At 35.4% G+C, this 19,258-nt stretch overlaps 1 protein-coding gene across 6 annotated transcripts in view; it reads right to left on the bottom strand.

Annotated features, from left to right (window-relative positions):
• Positions 1-10,799: 10,799 nt before the first annotated feature.
• The window catches only part of LOC117421182 (slit homolog 2 protein), a 163,769-nt gene continuing 155,310 nt past the window's right edge, over positions 10,800-19,258 (bottom strand). For 4 of the 6 annotated variants that reach the window (XM_034035243.3, XM_034035246.3, XM_034035244.3 and 1 more), the window contains 4 exons: positions 17,871-18,025; positions 16,738-17,026; positions 16,198-16,409; positions 10,800-12,663 (listed from right to left, as the gene is read on the bottom strand). In XM_034035243.3, coding sequence (XP_033891134.1) covers positions 12,422-12,663; positions 16,198-16,409; positions 16,738-17,026; positions 17,871-18,025 — 898 coding nt within the window. In that variant the 3' untranslated portion in view covers positions 10,800-12,421. Of the gene's footprint in view, positions 12,664-13,373; positions 13,415-16,197; positions 16,410-16,737; positions 17,027-17,870; positions 18,026-19,258 lie in introns of all 6 variants that reach the window. The other 2 variants (XM_059032821.1, XM_034035247.3) reach the window with 2 other exon arrangements.

Raw genomic sequence — 19,258 nt, forward strand, 5'->3', positions numbered from 1 at the left:
GGCACAAATGTTTTCAACTATACTAGAACCAATGGAAGGTTAGAGTTAGTACCTTGTAAATAGCCCGCACGTGTAGACTTATGACAATTTTTGTCTGTTTTTTGTTTGTTTATTTGCTGATACCTAATACAGTAATAGTAATATTAATAATAAAACCAACCTACAAGGAATACAAAACTAGTTTAAACAACAATACAGTAAAGGGTAGTAAAGGAACTCCAATGCGTTTTTACTTGGGATACAAGATAACAGTTTTCCTTGTGGATATAATCAGACAGAGTTGAAGATTGTATGCGTAGACATTTGTGACCAAATATGTTTTAATAGATGTGTGCTGTTAGCTATTATCAAGTTTTGGTCTTTCGTTTCTTTGGCCATAAGCAATGTTGTACCTCTGTAGTAAAAACTTGACACCAGCATTCTCCCTCCTGGACTCTCAGTACTCTGTCTACATCACCTTCCACTATAACCATGAAATGGTTACTAAGCAGAGAACGTGAAGGGTGTAGTAAGATAAACAACACTGTATTTTAGCACCTCCTTGACTTCTAGCCTCCAAAAACTGTCTAAAAAAGATAGAAACTGCAAAAGTAATCAGTTTCCCCCACATTGTATGTTACCACATTATTGTCTCTTTGTAGAGAAAACAATGCCCTTTATGGAACTGCTTGGCATTATCTAGGTAGAAATGACTGTTAAAAGCAAGGTTTACTGATGTATCAGAAAGTTAAATGGCAGGATCAATAATGTCAAGATAAGGCAGAAGACAGTAGCTTGGCAGTAGCTTGATCATGTTTCAGCCATCTATCTGGGTGTTGGTTTAAAAATAGCTCTACCACAGGTTTTTTGTTTCTACTGCTTTTGTCCACCATGTCTCAGAATTGCAATTTCGACGTTTAGAGCATTCGATATGGTCTGGTATTGCGATACTGCAACCTTGTAGTGTATTTTAATTGCATTACTGGATTCCTGGCTTTATTAAAGCAGTCTCAATAGGTTTTATCTTAGATTGCTATACTTGAGTCAGATCTTGCTTGACCCCAGGTCGTCTTTTTTTATAAGAAGAAAACTAAAACTTAACCTCTGAAGGGTATTTGAGTTTTGCCAAGCTCAAGAAATGGAGCTCTTTGGAACTGACTTTTAATCAGACTGAAAGAAGCAAGTGAGAACAAAGCCTGTTAAAACTGGCAAGAAAGTTCAGCATACTAAGTTTATAACTTTAAAAATCTATAAACCTGGACCAAGGTGTGATGCAGACACTCAATGATTCCATGTCCAGGTTTCTTCAGGCACTAAAGGAAAGTCAACACAGTTCTAATAAGTACCAGCTACAGCCCTATATCATTACTGACTTTGCACCTTAAGTATTATTAGTCAGACAAATCTCAGTTACCGCCAACACAGATTATGGAACATCAGCAAAGAAGCACATGGTATATAGAACACCAAACTGCAGTTTTCCTCATATGGTAGTGCACTTCTATTGCAATGGACTATTTATTGATTCATTGTGGCTCACTGCCTAGAACTGCATTGCCACTGTTGTTTAATTACATTGAAGACTGTTTGCGTAGGACAATACTTCCCAATCAATTTAGCAGTTCAGTGCATGTTCCCTCCAATGTTCAATGTATTCTCTTAAAATGTGCACATTATTACGTGCATGTCAGTGTGTAAAATCATACTCTGAATGATAAGACAAGGTTCCTAGGGTTTAAAGCATGTTAAATATTTGTTTGTTTGTTTTTTAAGTATGGCGGCTTGGTTCTAACACCTACCTTTAGAGTATGCAAAGAAACAAAGTCTTCTGTCTATGGAAGCATCCTAGTGCCAATTAAAAAGAAAAAAAAAGTATCTTCTACTTTATATATCCATCGTAGGACTTCGTAGGACATCGTAGGATATCTCCTACGTCAGACTTTTTAACTCCAACATTTTTTTTTAAATTAGCACTAGGACGCTTCCATAGCTTTCTGAGTGTGTAAATAGTTAAAAACAAATTTAGTACTAAAGAGAAATAGTAAAATCCTTGTAATTTCCTGAATATTGTCTGACTAGTTTTTATGTCAATTGAATTTTATAAAATCCACTAGATGGCAATCTTTACCAACTGCAGCAGAAAAAACACATTTTTTTTTAAAAAGGGTTGCAAAATGTTTCACAAGAAATCAATTAAATATATTATACATCCTGAGGCTGTTGAAAAAGGAAAATGGCTTGTTCATTTAAATAATGTATGGAAGTTAAAACAAAAGGAATTAAAATAGCTTGTATTTCTTCCTGTTATACTAATAGTTTATTCAAACCTGTAATTTGGGACAAATATGATTGATTTTGCACAAATAAAATTGTTTTCAGCTTCAGGGCAATACAATGCTTTATTTAGAAGTTTATGCCAGTCAACACACTGCCACGTTACACTGAACTGTGCATCGTAAATGTACCCTTCGGGACATAGTAAACATTCCTTCCCTTAAGGAGGGAGTTGGGCCTGGTTAAAGTATTTTACATTTGTGAATAAAAGATTACCAGTTTCCAGCTCCAGGTACATGTTATAGCCCATGTTATGCCTGAGGTTAGACATGTCAGAAAAAGTGAACTGAAAGCCCACTAGAGTAACATAAAACCATTAGGCTGGCCTTTGATCTGATACCTTCCCTTGAATCTTTTAATCAATTAACCATGAAGCTACTCAGCATGTCATATTTGCTATGCATAAAATTACTTTGTTCTGTCTGCTTCTTCACAGCACAGATCAAAGATAGATCAAACTCCAAAAGATATCTGCATCCAAGCAGAGGAAAACATTTTTCTTCCAAGGACATGGGATGGTAGAATCAGTACGCTTATGATTTAGACTAAATTCCAGCAGCCCATTTAAGGCAGAAGGTTAATATATAGTGCAGCTTATGTCATTGCTTTTATTTTATGCTATAAATAAGGTTCTAGATTAGATGCAGATTTCCTGTATTTTTTTTTTTAAATTGCACAAAGAAAGTAGTAAAACGCCACTTCGCTGCCCATGTGAGCAGTTTTATTACTGAAACCAAAACAGCATGTTCAACTTATTTAATAAAATTAGGTTTTATAGTGAAATGTGGAATTCTCAAGCATAGAGTTAAAAAAGGTCATTGCAATATATAATATACCAGTACTGAATAATATAATCAATGCTCACTGGTTAATACCATCTTAAATGACTTATTTAGCAATGCTGTCAAATCAGTATTGAAGAGTCTTTGCAATAGAGTAATGACTGTAAATAATGATTAGATTAAGGTAAGGATTGAGGCTGGAATAAATGTAATAAAATGAAATAATCCAAAATAATGTAATATCTTGTTCTAAATGGAAAATTCCTCCTACTTTTTTAAATGTATTTTTATTATTATTAATGTCTTTCATAAATGCTGATATGCCCTAAAGCCATTATACTGGTTATATAGGTTTTCCACTTTTATCCATTTTTGGACTACCCTCAGGAATCAGTGTTACATTACAAGTTCTAGAACTAAACATAACTTAACACTCGTTGCTTCAAATTAGAAAAAAAATGAACAGGAAGGGAGGGGTGGGGGTGTTTTCTGATGGAAAATGTAGAAATTCTTTATTGTTTTTCTATACACTGAAGTTCCTGTTGCTGGGGGTTACTCACACTCACAATACATTTCACATTTCATTTTAACAGAGCAGGTGATTACGTTGTACTGGAACAAGGTTTCTTCCAAGTCCATTTCAAGCACTGTGAGTGTCCATACTATAGCCTAAGTCAGTGGTTCTCAGCCTTTTTTTAGGGAAGGCACAGCCGGACACTTGAAATTATTCTGAGGCACACCACATTATATAATCTTAAAATTGTAGTTTAATCACAGATAGTATTGCTTTTTATATTACTAATTGTACACAGGCAATCAGTGCACTATGGGCACTGCATTCCCAATGGCCAAATCATCACTGACAAAAATAATAATACAAAATACCATTATAAACTTATTGGTGCAATTGCAATGGACCATCTGAATCAGATTGGTGATTGAGGTTTAAACTGGATTTAAACCTCAGGTTTAAACTTCAGATTGTCTGTTGCAATTGCACCATCATGTTTCAGGATAAACAATGTATCCATGTTTTTGACTAAAGACATGGACTAAAATGTAACAAATGACAATCATAAACATTGCAATGAGCACTCCTATTCAAATCGAGAACAAAACAGTATAAGACAAACAACTGATTTAAGCTAATATAGCATTGTGTTCATTTTAAATTATTAATCAAACTATTAATTCAAATAAAAACTAGTTTAAATCCTTCAATTTATGTTGCTAATTAGGCATTATAAAAGCCAAGAAAAACCATGTCAGAATGCTCAAAACTGAAAGCATTGTCCTTAATACGGTAAACATCAATATATATATATATATATATATATATATATATATATATATATATATATATATATATATATATATATATATATAAGCTTTAAAATAAATTATTTAAATGAAAAAACGTTTATCAACAATATACGCATATGCGCTCAAACTGTAATTGAAGATCGAAGTAAAATTAAAAACAAATTGTTGACAAAAGTGTGCTGCTATTCATAGTATGTTATGAAAGGCAAAAAGAAAAGAAAAAAACATTGTGACACCTGTGCCTGTTTTGTGGCACAGAGGTGTTTAATCCTTGGGGGAATCGTTGACAGTGACACTCGGAGTTCTTCTTCCACAGATCGCAGCCGCTCTCTTTGTTTGTTCTTGATGTAAAAGGCTTGAAAAACAACTCACACATGTAAGTTGTCGAAAATTGCTTGTCGCTATAGTTACGTCTCACGTGACAGAAACACACCGCTAGCTATCGGCCTACTTAGCGTAACGTTACTTGCTTGTAGCTGTTTATTATATATTTTTAATATAGGCCCTACAATACAAATGCGTGTGTATGATGAGTTAATTGTGAGCAACATTGTATTAACTAACGTTAGCTATGTATTTCAAACGTGTATGAGGGCTTAATGTAAATGTAACGTTAGCTAGCTAGCTAACAGTAATGTTTTCATTTTTTTCCACGGAACACCACTGTTCCCTAGAACACCGGTTGAGAAACACTGGCCTGAGTGACTAAAACCACATGTGCACAAAGAACTATCTAGTGGTTTAGTGATAACCCTACTGTAGGTTCTGTTGAACTTAAGAGGTCAGGAACTCAATTGTGTAAAAAGAGAACTCTAGAATAGTCTGGCGCCTGCCCTGAGGTAGGTTAATCCTGCTTGATCAGAAAAACATCAGTCGTTTGGCAGCTGTTGGAAAATAGGTTAGTCTTTGGCAGCAACATTATGAGCTGCAAAACATGATGTAAATGAGAGACTCACAGATACATCTGGGTAAGCTAGTTTCCCAGATGTAAAGGAGGCTTGTGTCTGCACTCGTGGATGGTATTCCCTTTTATATACATGCTTCTAGCAGACATACTGAGCAGGGCTTCCCAAACGTTCCTCGTGACATTGTGTATCCTGACTGAGGACCTCTTCCCAATGCATGCTGTTAATTATGACAGCCCTGATGTCAAGACTGTAAATGTTACTTTTCAACTAATCTAAAGCACCTAACACCAGCGATCCTATCAATGAATTGACCCATGGCATGGGCAGCATTATTTTGTCAGGTATTTCAGTATCTGCTGTAGCCCCCTAGGGGTATCAGAGCCCCATTTGGGAAACCCTGTACTGGGGTTTACTTTTCATTAACGTTTCTGTTTGAATAAATTAACTGTTCTTTTGTGGTGGTTGTATTTTCAGGGCAGACTCTCAAATGACCTTGGTTGCTAGGCACCTAGCTTACAAATGGAAGCTGAAAATTGGTGTTTACATCTTTTGGTTCTGTTTCCATTTTACCTGTCAAGTGCTGCAGCACACAGATATAACCTTCCATTGGTAAAATAACTCGATGTTTTTAGCTTTTACCATGGTACTTTTAAATAAATAAGTAAATAAATAAATACATTATACAAAGCAACAGTAGAATGGTCATGGTTAACATAACCGTTAAGTTTGATATACAATCTAACAATTCTACTAATTGGTGTATGTGGATGTAAAGCATTGTTTTTTTTATTATGATTAATAATAATAATAATAATAATAATAATAATAATAATAATAATAATAATAATAATAATAATAATAATAATAATAATAATATCCTGAAGGAGGAAATGGTAGAGGCAAGATAAACTTTCCTAGCTTTCAATTATTCTTAGATCCCATATAAGGTCACTATAACTTCTTTTACTATTTAAAAATACTGTGTCATATGATATACGTTCAGAATAAAATAATTATAGTGATCAGTAGTCCATATTTGATCTCACTTGATAACTCTTGAAGATACCACACAGGCACCAGTATAATATTCCTCTTCCTGGGAGTCTACTAATAGCTTAACCTGCTTTGTTCTCATTGAACAAACATGTACCTGTGGCAGTTTAGTCTTTACAGATCCCATCCCATAAACTCCCACACAGCCTCACCCAGCATAGGAAGAATAAAACCCAAGTGGAAAACAGTAAATAGTATCGGTATCATTCTGGCATTCTATTTGTATATAACAACTTCAAGGAATCTTGTGGTTGCCAAAGCAACATAATATTTAATTTGACACATCACCAGGCAAAAAGTAAACGCCTCTATAATTAAGCCTGCTTAAGTCAGAAGCAGATATTTATATTGAGTACTTAAAAAAACAATGGTTACACTCAATGTTGGTGATGCAAATTATTTTTCAGTGATGTTAGTGTTAAAAAATACTTTTTTTCTTTCTTTTTAGTGTTTATTTAAACACAAATATGTACTATGGCAATGCATTATGTTTACAATACTGTAGTATTAGCAGCATTCTAAAATGTGTTAAATATGGATGTGAAGTATTCCATTAAGCCCAAAGTTATGTACATATTCTGAAGACCGCATTTGGGACTACTGTATACTCGGTTACTGTATATTAACTGTTTGTTTTGTAAAATGCAGGCTTCTCTTTCTCTCATGGTGGTCTGTCTCAAATGTTACTGGCAATAGTGTTAAACCCTAACCCTTTCCCTTTAGCTGTGTGTCCTTGTACTGTAGATCTAGCTGGACATCATCAAGCTTAAGGATTATATCCATTTATCTGCCTATTGCATGTTCAAATAATGAATGCTTACATTTTTTTGTGAGTTCTTTGAAATCACTAGACAATTAAAAAAATAAAATAAAAACATCAGGCTCAATTGTAATGGGCTGAATTGAGTTCAATCACAGTCATGTGTTTACCAAGGGGCTTGAAAAGCAACATCTACAGTATATCAGTGGACTTTAATCTCTTTAATGTATTATTGTGCCCTGTTCACAAGACTTTAAGGACTGTTTTAAGGAATGTTCTAAGTGCTATTTTTAAGTGTTTATAAACATGTACTTGGGTTAAACAATGCTTTAAAAGATGTTAAATATCTTATCGTCATAAAGCAGTCCTTTATTAGTTTATTAATGGGGGACTCATTGTATGTAAAGGCACATAATTTCAATGCCGTCAGTAGATCTGTCACTGTAAAGTATCAAATCAGGGTCCTTTATAGAAATCGTGTGTGTAGGAATTATCTAAAATAGTAATCTTATCTTGTCGGCAGTTTTGTTAAAACTAACATTTTTGTAAGAAAACAATAAGCTTATATAAACAGCACCACAAATGACTTTTGTTAATAGATTCGGGGGGACTGGAAGGCAGCGGTGGTGGCTGTAGAAGACAGCCGTTGAATTTACTTTTGTTACGTACCCGTACTGGGATGTTGTGTAAGTTAGCTCAGAGGGGATCTGGGCAACCCCATAGTAAGTAGTGAGGAATAGGGGTGCATCATTCACAAATTGCACCTTGCAGAGTAGTGGAGGTAGTGGGACCCTGCGTAAAGCAGTATTTCTTTTGTAGTTTGGTTTATAGTGTTTTGTTTTCCTTTTTACTTTCATCTGTTGTTTTTCTCACATTACTGTTTATTTAACTGGCACTTGCATGTGCTGAAAGGACTGTGATAAAAGCACAACAAAACACAGAAATAAAATAACATTGTTGGTAACCAAAATAAAACTGTGCGCCTGTGGGGCATCTCAACTAAACATCTCTGGCTCCGTATGCTTCAGTGACTCACCCACACCCCCTATCACAGTGGTATAATGCAAAATTTGTTGCTGGTCCCTTGAAGGTTTCCCCTTGACTACTAGGAGAACTGATAGATTTTTTCTTTTTAAGCAGAGCGCAGTTGCACAGCGTTTCAAGCTCAGTCCTCAGAGCCGAGTTTCAGATTCCGGGGTAGTAGCAAGCCGACTTCCAGCAATAAATTGCAGAGGAACTATCAGAAAACTCGAAGTGAGAGCTGTTTTAAAATATTCAATCATGCAACTGGATAGGTTAGTTTATACCTACCTTATACCTACCTTAATTGTCTGATTGTGAGAAGCAAAAGAGAATGTTATCTCTGCGGAATGACTACTATCGGGCAGCTCTGACATAAAATGTTCAGTAAATACCTGACCTGTGGCAGGCATACCCCAAAAGTATTGGTTGTTGGTCATCTTCAAATTGAAAGGGAAGTTATTTTGAGATATCTATAAATAAACAGGAAGTTATTTCAAGAGATCTTAAAATGATTTAGAGATATCTCTAAATCAGTTTGGCGTATCATGCTAGCAAAACATTATTTAAATTCTATTTGTTTATTTAGCAGACACCTTTATCCAAGGCGACTTATAGAGACTAGGGTGTGTGAACTATGCATCAGCTGCAGAGTCACTTACAACTACATCTCACCCGAAAGACGGAGCACAAGGAGGTTAAGTGACTTGCTCAGGGTCACACAATAAGTCAGTGGCTAAGATGGGATTTGAACCAGGGCCCTCCTGGTTACAAGGACTATTCTTTAACCACTGGACCACACAGCCTCCTCATCTCTAAATCAATTTGAGAAATCAATTTGAGATATCTTCATTTTTAGATATGTCAAAATGAAATTAAGATATCTTCAAAAGGGTTTAAGATAGCTCATATTAATTTAAAGATATCTACAAATGATTTACAGATATCTCTACATATTTCAAGATATCTTAAATTTCAATTTGAGATAGCTCTAAATGATAATTTGCCTTGCCAAATAGCACATCACTGGACTTTGTTGTTTTCACCTGTGTCCATCACACACCTGTTTCTGCTGCCTCCGATTAAGCATTGTCACGGATTCATCTCCCGTGCTGGGGTGAGCGGCAGCGTGTGCTGCAATTGTGTAAGAACATCGGAAAAGGACATTGGCAGTTTTGGGGCTGTTCTGGGGTGTTTCTGTGGTATCTATTGTGTTATTTAATAGTTAGTTAGTCAAGTATTTAAAATGTTTATAATTCTTAATTTGCTTTTATATGTCTGCTGTGTCTTTTCATCTGCCATTTCTCTCGCTCCGTATCCATATTTTCATTTATTTTTCCTTCTTATACAATTATCTTATGCGCGATCATATTCCCTTCTGTAAATGTTACTTTATTTGTAGTATTTTCTGTTTTTGTGCCAATGAAAATTAGTTTAAAGCTAAATCTCTTGAAATGTCATAAATGTTAAAAACTGTACGTTGTCTCTGTCAAATAAATACATAAATACAAAATATCACGACGGCTTTACCTCCCGGTAAAATAAAATGTCAAGCTTCTTGGACAACAGCATATTCTCACGTAATCCTAAGCAACGTTGGAAAAGGGCATACTTTCTGTAAACTATACAGGACTCATTTATTTTAACGGTGGGACATGGGAGCAAGAATGATGTTTGTGGTAAGCACAAGAGATTCACAAATACACCAAAAAGCCAGACGCTCAGAAAACCAGCGCTTCAATTAATAACATCTTTCATTTCCAAAAGAAAAACGGAGATTAAGAAAGTTACATATGCAGAGATCTTTACATGTTGTGACTAGTTCAGCAAATCTGTAGTAGACATGTTCCCAGACTCACAAATTGCAAAGTATTCTGCAGGAAAGGCGCACAAATAGTGAAAGGCGATTCTATTACAATTTCAGCATCAACATTGCTTTAGAAATTCAGATTGATTGATAACATGTGTTTATATTCTGCAATAGTGTGTTAATTTAAAATAGAAGATAGTTGACAAAGAAATGTTACTGACAGTGGTATTATTGATTCACCACATACCTGCAGTGTAATGAATAACATTGCAATATCACGTTGTTGTGTATTTTGGCTTTAAAAATATATATATTTATGAGGGACTTATTTAATTTTTTTTTCTTGTTATAAAGTAGGTGCCATAGCTTGTTCTTTGATGATGAGGTCAATGTGCAGTCAATGTGCAGTACCAAACTAAGTCTTTAGATTTGTTGTGTGATGACAGTAACAATGCCAACTGTGTATGCTTTGCTGTCCTGCAAAATCAACTACAGTGGACCTGTTTGCAAAGTATTTGCTGCTGCCAAATCAGCCCCCTACAACTACAGTACAAGAAGAACCACATGGGTCAAGAGAAACTTGGATTGTGAAGCATGTCATAGTTGTTTTTTCTGTTTTATATGTTTCCTTTTTGAAAGCAATTAGAAGGTGCATCGTATCAGTCTAACATTCTACCAAATAAGTATGCCTTTGTCTTATGGAGGTATTCACCTTCAATTCAGGCCACTAAGATTTCAGTTAACAAAATCTCCCTTACATTGAAAATTCAATGTTGATAGGTATTGTTTAAAGCATTTAACTTTTTAAAACAAGGACACAATAGATAAACTGAAGTAAATATCCTGTTTAATTTACAAACATCAGTAGCAATACTGATATTAGCCCAGGTAAGACAAAGCACACTTGCATTAAACATAAACATCTAACTTTTTTTTCATAAAAAGTCAAGGAAACAAATCTTTGTTACAGTGTGCTCTTTTTTGAGTGTTGGAAGAGCACCTTCCACTACACATTATCATCCAACTCTACATTACAAATTTAGCAGCAACATGTTAACATGGGAAACATAGGGATAACAAAGTCATTTTATTTAGAAAAAAGTCACAGTTTTTCTTAGCATAATTTGTTAAAAAGGTAAAAGGCTAAACATATTTGTAAAAAGAGGTCTATGTCCTAAACACCACTCTGTAAAATATGCAGGGAAAAGTTAACTCTATACAATTATAAATTCTCAGGAGATCTGACAAAAATATACAATGTGTTGTTGCACTCAACACCAACATTTTACCTTGGGTTTGGTAACATACAGCATCATCAGTGGTCAATAGCAGGAGAGAACATTACAAACAAAGCAAAAAAACAACAACATTTTACCCCAATAGGACATGCTATGTTAGTTTATCCATCCCCAACACATTCTGATTTGTTTTCAGGCTTTTTTTTAAAAATACAAAAATATCAGGACAAATATAAATTAATATATATTAAAGACTCAAACTGTAGTATAGGAGAATATCTACCTGTTAGGTAAAGGTATTTTTTTTTATACAATAAATACTTGTCAGTGATATTTTGAATACTGTGCAGACAGTTTGAAAAGAAATAATAATACAAAAAACCAAAAACATTTTATATTCAAATTACTAATTCATACATCTATATTCTATATGTCTTATATCCCTCCTCCTCCCCCCCCCCCACCTTGCATTAACATTTATATTACAAAATAATGAATATGGAAAACAAGGCTCGCTAAATACTTAACTTTGTTTCTGCTATTGTACCCTTGACATGAGCAAGTAAAACTTGAGGTGGATGTAATGCACATTACATAAAACTTTCCATTATACTGCCGTTTATACCCTTCTGTAGATCAGAATCTAAAAAGAACATGACTTGAATTTCAACACAACGTTTCTCAGGCACTGTCTTCCTTTGGGGTTTCACTAAGTCCATCGCTTGTCCACACGTGGAAGCTTTCGTTATCATAGAATATTATCTTCATCATATTGATATGACACGGCAAAGACTGGGCTTGTGTTGTCGATATCAGTGCTTTACTATCGCTGTGTTTGTTTTTCATTTTACATTTTATGATGTGTAGAGATTCCCAGATGTTTCGTTATACAGTAACAGTGAGTAAAGTAAAAAGAAAAAAAAAATTGGCTTGCCAATCGTTATCTTCATTTCTACAGCTCCGAAAGACATTTACAGTCAATTACTCTTTGAAAAAAAAAAAAAAAGTCCTAGATCCTGGCTTGTAAATGAAGAAAATAGTCAACTCCATTTTTTCCCCTCTTGGTAATAAAAAATAAGTCTGTTCTGTATTTTACAATATAATTCAACATTTCCGCTGTGGAAGCATCAATTAGTCCAGCACTGCCAAAAGGTACGATTTTCTTTTTATTTCATTTAAAAAACAAGGGGACATGTAACAAAAAAGAGAAGAATTTACGAAGGACATTTTGTACAGCCACACTTCACGATTTTTTCAACTTCCTCCACAAATGAAGACCCGTCAGTGCATTCGAAGGTATATTTCCGTCGCTTGCTCCTCAGTGGTCCGCAGCACTGTCCATTGGAACACCCACCTCGGCATTCTAGCCGAGAGACCTTTCTGGTTGTCTGGCACGCGGCGTAGCCTTGTTGCTTCTGATAGTTATCTCTGACTCGTTCCCCTCGACAAAAGATTTCTGAAAAAGATTCAAAACAAAACAAAAACAAAAAAAAGATATTGGTTGATCAAAACAGTAATTTAAAAAGACACTGTAGATGGCAGGATTGTAACCTCAGAGTTCAGTACTTCTAGCAAAGTCTGGTGACAAGTGGTGACATGATTCCTGTGGTATTTTTAGTGCTGACATAATAAACACTTGTTTTACCACACCATGGTACACTGGGGCATGCAATCATGGATACAAATGAATGTACAGTGTAATATTCAAACATTATTACAAGAGAAGGAAACCTAAGACACATTTTTATACAGCAACAGCAAATGGAATCCAAGTGAAATTATTACATCCGAAGAGCACAAATGTAAAAGTAATTACCATGTAACAACTGAGATAATGCTGACACAGACACATGCCTGGCAATGTTTGTTATGGGTAAGTTTGTAAATGATCAACATTTTGAAAAATGTGGGTGCAATGCACCTTTAGAAGCCTACACCTCAGAAATGTATATGGGTGTATCTTTTAATACCACATATGGCATGCCACAACACAACAGTGACACAGAAAGATACAAGCTGGAAAAAGAGGATGAGACCATTTTGTTTCTCAACACAAAAAATAAAAGTTGTGTTCTTTAAAAAAAAAAACAAGAATGAAAAAGTTGAATGAGGAAGAAAAGGATGAGAGAGAGAGGAGATCCTTTATCCTTTTTCAGTCGCTCTCACCTGTCTCACCTGGGTGGGGTGCTGGGAATGGTCAGTTGAGGCTGAGAGGTCAGAAGCAGAGTTTGTGATAAAAATAGGAGTAGAATCATTGGATTTGATTCGCAGTCGGAGGAGATACAGAACAAGTCAGAAAAGACACAATGGAAAAAATAGTAATAGAGTGTATAACGATATTGATATTGTTCGATAATAATTTTCATATCGCAATGTCATGGGATTAAAAAAAAAAAAATTAAAAAATCACGTACGCTCGAAGAGACATTCTTTCATTGCTAATACTGCAAACAAATTCAAACACACTATAATCAAGTTTATTTTATATTAATATCCAACAAACCCTATACATACAGTACCAATCATGGTGAGTCTTGTAGGCAAACACCACACAGTGAAGTATTATTTAACCATTGTATACATTACTTGCACCAAGTGACGTCACATTTCAGGATACTGGTATCTCAATTTCTGGTGAATGGGCGGTTTATTTGAAATCCTGTTGTTTACATCTATTCCTTTGTTGTATTGAACAGTTTTAAAATATTTTTTTTTACTTGTTTAATTTCTGAGAGAAAAGGGATGAGTTGTAGTTCATGCTCAACTACTAAAGCATTTAAATATCAACAACGAGAAGGAAACTGCAGTGATCACTGTTGTGTCCCTTATGCTCAGCTTCAGCACGGAACAATTCAACAGTATGTTTTCATTTATTTCCCGTGCATAAAGAGATGAGAAAAATTTGGCTGAAAAATATTCCAACAGATAAATTCACAGTAAATCCAATTGCGTATAACACATTAGTGCTTAAACAGTTTTGTGATAATGCAAAGCACAATAATACAAACAGAACTGGTACTCTGAACTTTACACCCTACTCTTAAACTATGTAGCTTTTCATTCTTCAAGGATCTAAAACAGTGGGCCCTTATGCTGATTTCTGCTGTCACCTTGTCTTTATTTGACACTACAAACACGTTGCAGAAAAAATTATTTGATTAGTTTTGAGAGTACTTTTATAAACTGACTATCTGCTAATTTCATTTTAAAGACACACAAACAGTATATGCTAACTGATACAGTTTAATAGAGCAATGCTGAAACTAATTACATGTTTTTAATAAGATAGGTACAATTTAAATAAATCAATTTAAATGTAATAACTCCCCTTCATAATCACATAGGTAGCTATATTATTTGCATGCTGCATAAGCACCATTGACCATCCATTTTGCATTATTTTGAGATATGCACATGCTTCAGCAGTTCATTACTGGAAAACTTGGTTGTATTTCTGGAAGGAGAATCTGCCCACTAATCAACACATGATAAAAATTCAGCGTGGCTTGCATTCATGTTGCTTCTATTTTGTTTGGCCTCTCAGTCACGTGCGGCGAGGTCAAACAGGGAGATGGACGTCTTAGAGCCTGGAGGAAGGGCTACCATCAGCCATGGATTCCCTTAGGTTTCATCCTACTAGCGAGTAGGGTTTTCTCCTTACCTGAGTGCCAAGCGGTTCGTATTTAGTTTCTGCAGGGTGTGTGGCAGGCCGGAAAGGCCAGGTTCTCCCTCAGTGCATTTCAGGCATAAGGGGCGGGCCCGCGTTTCAGCTGCTTACTTTTCATTCATACTTTTCCTATTTTTGGGGATAGGTGGCATGCGCCACTGCAGTTGTTGCATTAACCATTCATCATTTTCATTTTTCCAGTCATGGTTTGACGGCTTTGTCTTTGGGGGGGGAGGTGGCCTTACGAGCCACTTCCTATCCGCGGCACTAAACTATATGATGTAATCGTGTTTTCGCTAGTCGGCCAACATTGCGGATAGCTGACAGCACCCACGGACAAGGTCTGTGGCCAAATTCACTATCATTATTAATTCGTCTGTTCAATTGCAATTTAAATCATCCACATTGTGGATTCTCCATACTGAATTACGCTATTATTAATGTATTTTTAAAATGTGAACTTTCGGTATTATAAATGAGATGTTCTTTTAAAACATCATAACAAATCTCAAAATAATGCAAAATTCGGCAGGACACCGTGCTTAATACTTTCAGAGGTTTAGTGAGTCAGCATGCACACGCAGAGCAGCTGATGATTCAATTACTTCCGGTTTGCCTTAAGTCTGTGCTCAGTGTAGTATAGAAATATTTTGGTTTTGAGGTGGCTGATGATGGAATAGTAAAACAATATAACAAGACCTTGTTTTTCTCCATGGATAATGTGTGAAATACCACTAAGTTAAAGTAAGTTATTGCTTTTTATATATAAATATCAGTATGTTTGATATGTCTTTTAGAAGACTTTGATATTATCAATATCGATATTGGAATACATGTACGATATCGATATATAATATTCATATCGTTGCCCACCCCTAATTAAATAGAAACAATGATGAAGCACTATAGTACAAGATATATTTAAGTCTAAAGAAATCTTGGTCAGGTTACTGATATTATAAAATGCCATGAGATAACATCCATGGTTGCCTATTTCAATGGTCTAAACAACAACAGATCCTAATACTGCTGCCTCAAAATCTCTCTTTCCACTGTGTTTTTAATAGTTTGTAGTGATGTAAATAGGAAGTCAACAACAAGGGACAGCTGCATTGAGATAAGCTGCTGTTAGGTCATTAAATACAAGTTGCAGAACATTTTGAGGACATCCTGTTTAGAACAATATGTAATTAACTTATTAAGACTTTGAGTCATTTCATCTGGCTCAGTCAAATTCCACTGTCTCCGAATGAACGTTCAGAAGAAAATACAATAAGAAATATTTTCCCGCAACTGATATAAAAAGTGCAGACATAAAGTTACCTCTATCGCAGCCGTCTCCTGTGTATCCACTGTTACACTCACAGTACGGCTTGCCCAGGCCTGATAACCTGCATTTTCCATGTTTGCACTTTATGGACTGGCAGGGGTTAAAGAGCTCCTCCTCTTCATCACACAGAACCCCCCCGTATCCCTGCTGACACTTACAGCTGTATGAGAACGCATTGATGGGTAGGCATGTGCCGTGAACACATCTAGAGAAAGAAACAAGATACATAGATAAAATCAGCAAAACAATTACAAGATTTAAAAAAAAAGACCTTGATTACATTACTGAATTTAGCCTGTTCCTAAATTTTAGATTTTATTATTTTTTGGACAGTGACATGGGGCTTACATTATTCTGCAAATTCTCCAGCCCAGATTACTCTGGCATTATTAAGAAATGCTTCCTTGTTTATATTACAGTTAAATAATCATTAAAAAAAAAAAATGATTACTGTACAAAGTACTTTATAAAACAATGATAAGACTAGTTATGTCAATGTGGGACAAAAACAAAGACAAAACAGTCAAACTTACTTATTTCCCACACAAGGGTCATTGGTTTGTTGATCACACAGTTGTCCAGTCCACCCTCCTTCACAGTCGCAGGTAAAGCTGGACTGGCCTGTCGCATGGCAGGTTCCATGCATGCACACCTGCTTCTGGCACGGCTCACAGCCTGGCAGGATTCCCACTTGCAGTGGGGCTCTGTTGAAGTCCTGCAGCTCGTTGTTGATGTACAAGTTGCGAATGCACCCACGGAAACTTGTACCATTCTGCCCAGGACCCTGACGCAGTGCTGCCACGTTGGTTGTGACAGGCATGCCTAGATTAGGAAAAGAAAATATTATTACTCTAAGAGTCTACGTGCTGGTTCCTATCAGGGCTTGAAGTGGACAAAACATGTCCATTCTAAACAGCTCACAGAATCATGCTAGGACTACACACTTAATTGCCATTAAAGAAAGTCCTGCATATGCACATAATGTCATGTTTTATTCTAAAATGTAATTTTGCTAACCAGCAGACAAGCCATCTCATCTCTCTGGAGCTAGATTATTCTCCAAAACTTTTCAAAGAGATTCATTTCAGAAGATGTCTGTGCTGAAAAGCATATTAAAAATCTAACTTGGTAACACTCAAACAGACACAGCAGCACATTTTCTTATTCAAGATCTCTTGAGAAAATGATTGATCCAAGTGCTTTTATTTTCCTTCCCATTTATTGACAAATAAACTAATGAAAGAAAATCATCCCAACACAGTGCTTAATCAATATATCATTACCTAGACTGAATTTTCACACTGAGCAGAATAAATTAGTTTTCAGTTATCAGGTCTCTCTCACCAGGAGTAAATTAAACAATGATATTAAACATGAACATTATGACAGCAAAAAGGTTTAATATATTTACACTGCAAATTATTGATGAACTCATTCTTTTATTTTTCTTAATGTTTTCATTGCAAAGTTTCTTTTGTCTAGTGATCTCGCCAAATCCCATTGTCTTTGCAGTATAGCACATTCTACATACCAAGGAGCAGAGTCTCAATAACTCTGAGGTTACGGTGGGTGCTGTTGCCAATTCCTGTAATCCTGGAATTGTTAACCTATTTGCTTTAACAGAATAACAATACTACCTGGGTGGGAGTTTCTGAATGAGTCTTACCTCCTACGTAGAGCGGCGAGTCGATGCTTAGCGTTGACTGCTTAGCCAGGTTTGTGATACTCTTGGGGTTTCCACCGTCAACAGAGAGGGAAAGCATTTCGTCAATGGCCACCAGCTCCACAGCATGGAAGTTCCCATCATTTATTGTTTCCGCACTAAAAAGGTGAAAAACGAAGACTGTTTAGTTTTCAGGGTGTAGTTGTAAAATCTCTGTGTTGCTACTAGTTTCCACGCGTTATAGCTGGTTTATAGTTCTGTTAAAAGGTCAGACCTTGTCTTCTATCAAATTCTGCACACAGAAAATTATCTCGATTTATGTGGTAGTCAAGTTCTTTATAATGAAAAGTAATACGCTGAGGGATAAAGTTCAGACAAAAATTTCAATCTGTTGTCAGAAAATGCTATAAAATAAATGAAACTTTAAAAAGTTGTATTTTCAACTCAGATCATTAACAAACGTTTTATATACATGAAATACATGAAAAGGCACTCAAGTACAAAATAACAATATTGTTTGACTAAAAGGTTGATTTTTTTCGAAACAAAGAACGATTTGTCAGAAAACAGTAAAGACAATATTAAGACATCAAAGTATATAGATGTTACCCTTGAAAACACATACATGTGACTGTTGATATCTCAAACAAGATTGACAAAAATGAATACATGCCAAATTCTATCCTCTCTGAGGAAGACTGCTCTCTTGTTATGCACCTCTAAAAAACTCCTAACTAATGGGAATGTTTCTTCAGAAAAAAGTATGTGTGGGCATACTGTGGTTTAAATGCGGCATATTATAGCCTACCAGTGAAGCTACCCGATAACTTTACTTTGTCATTAGCTCATCAATAACTTGAAAATGTCCTCACAGAAAGTGCACCTAGACAGAGGGCAATCTAAAAGGTGTTTTTGTTGCAATATGAAGGTAGAGAAGAACAGAGATACTGACTTCATTATTTAGCATATAGTTAATGGAAAGTAAATATACTTCATAAAGCTGACATGCTAAGGTTATTTGGATGGGATTGCCTAGTTAGGGAACAAGATAGATAATTAAAACTGTGCCATTAATTATGAAAGACAGACTTGGAGAAAACTAAGGTTTTATTCTTTCTTGAACTACAGTAAATGAGCTATAAGCAGACAGCTATTGTACAAAAAAAGACAACCTGCAATAATGTCAAGTACTGCCAGAAATTCTAAATCCGCCTTGTTATCTAGATAGAGAGCTTCAGTGGATCAGTGCTTTGTATTTAATATATGCCTGTAATCTGATAAAAAAAAAAGAAGCTTAAAAAAAAATCAAATCCTGAAATATTTTATAACAAGCTTTCCATTTGGCATGGCTGATGGATAATCTTCTAAAAGAGACTATCATGGATCAGGGA

Source organism: Acipenser ruthenus, chromosome 1 (assembly GCF_902713425.1).
Source record: "Acipenser ruthenus chromosome 1, fAciRut3.2 maternal haplotype, whole genome shotgun sequence".
NCBI lineage: Eukaryota > Metazoa > Chordata > Actinopteri > Acipenseriformes > Acipenseridae > Acipenser > Acipenser ruthenus.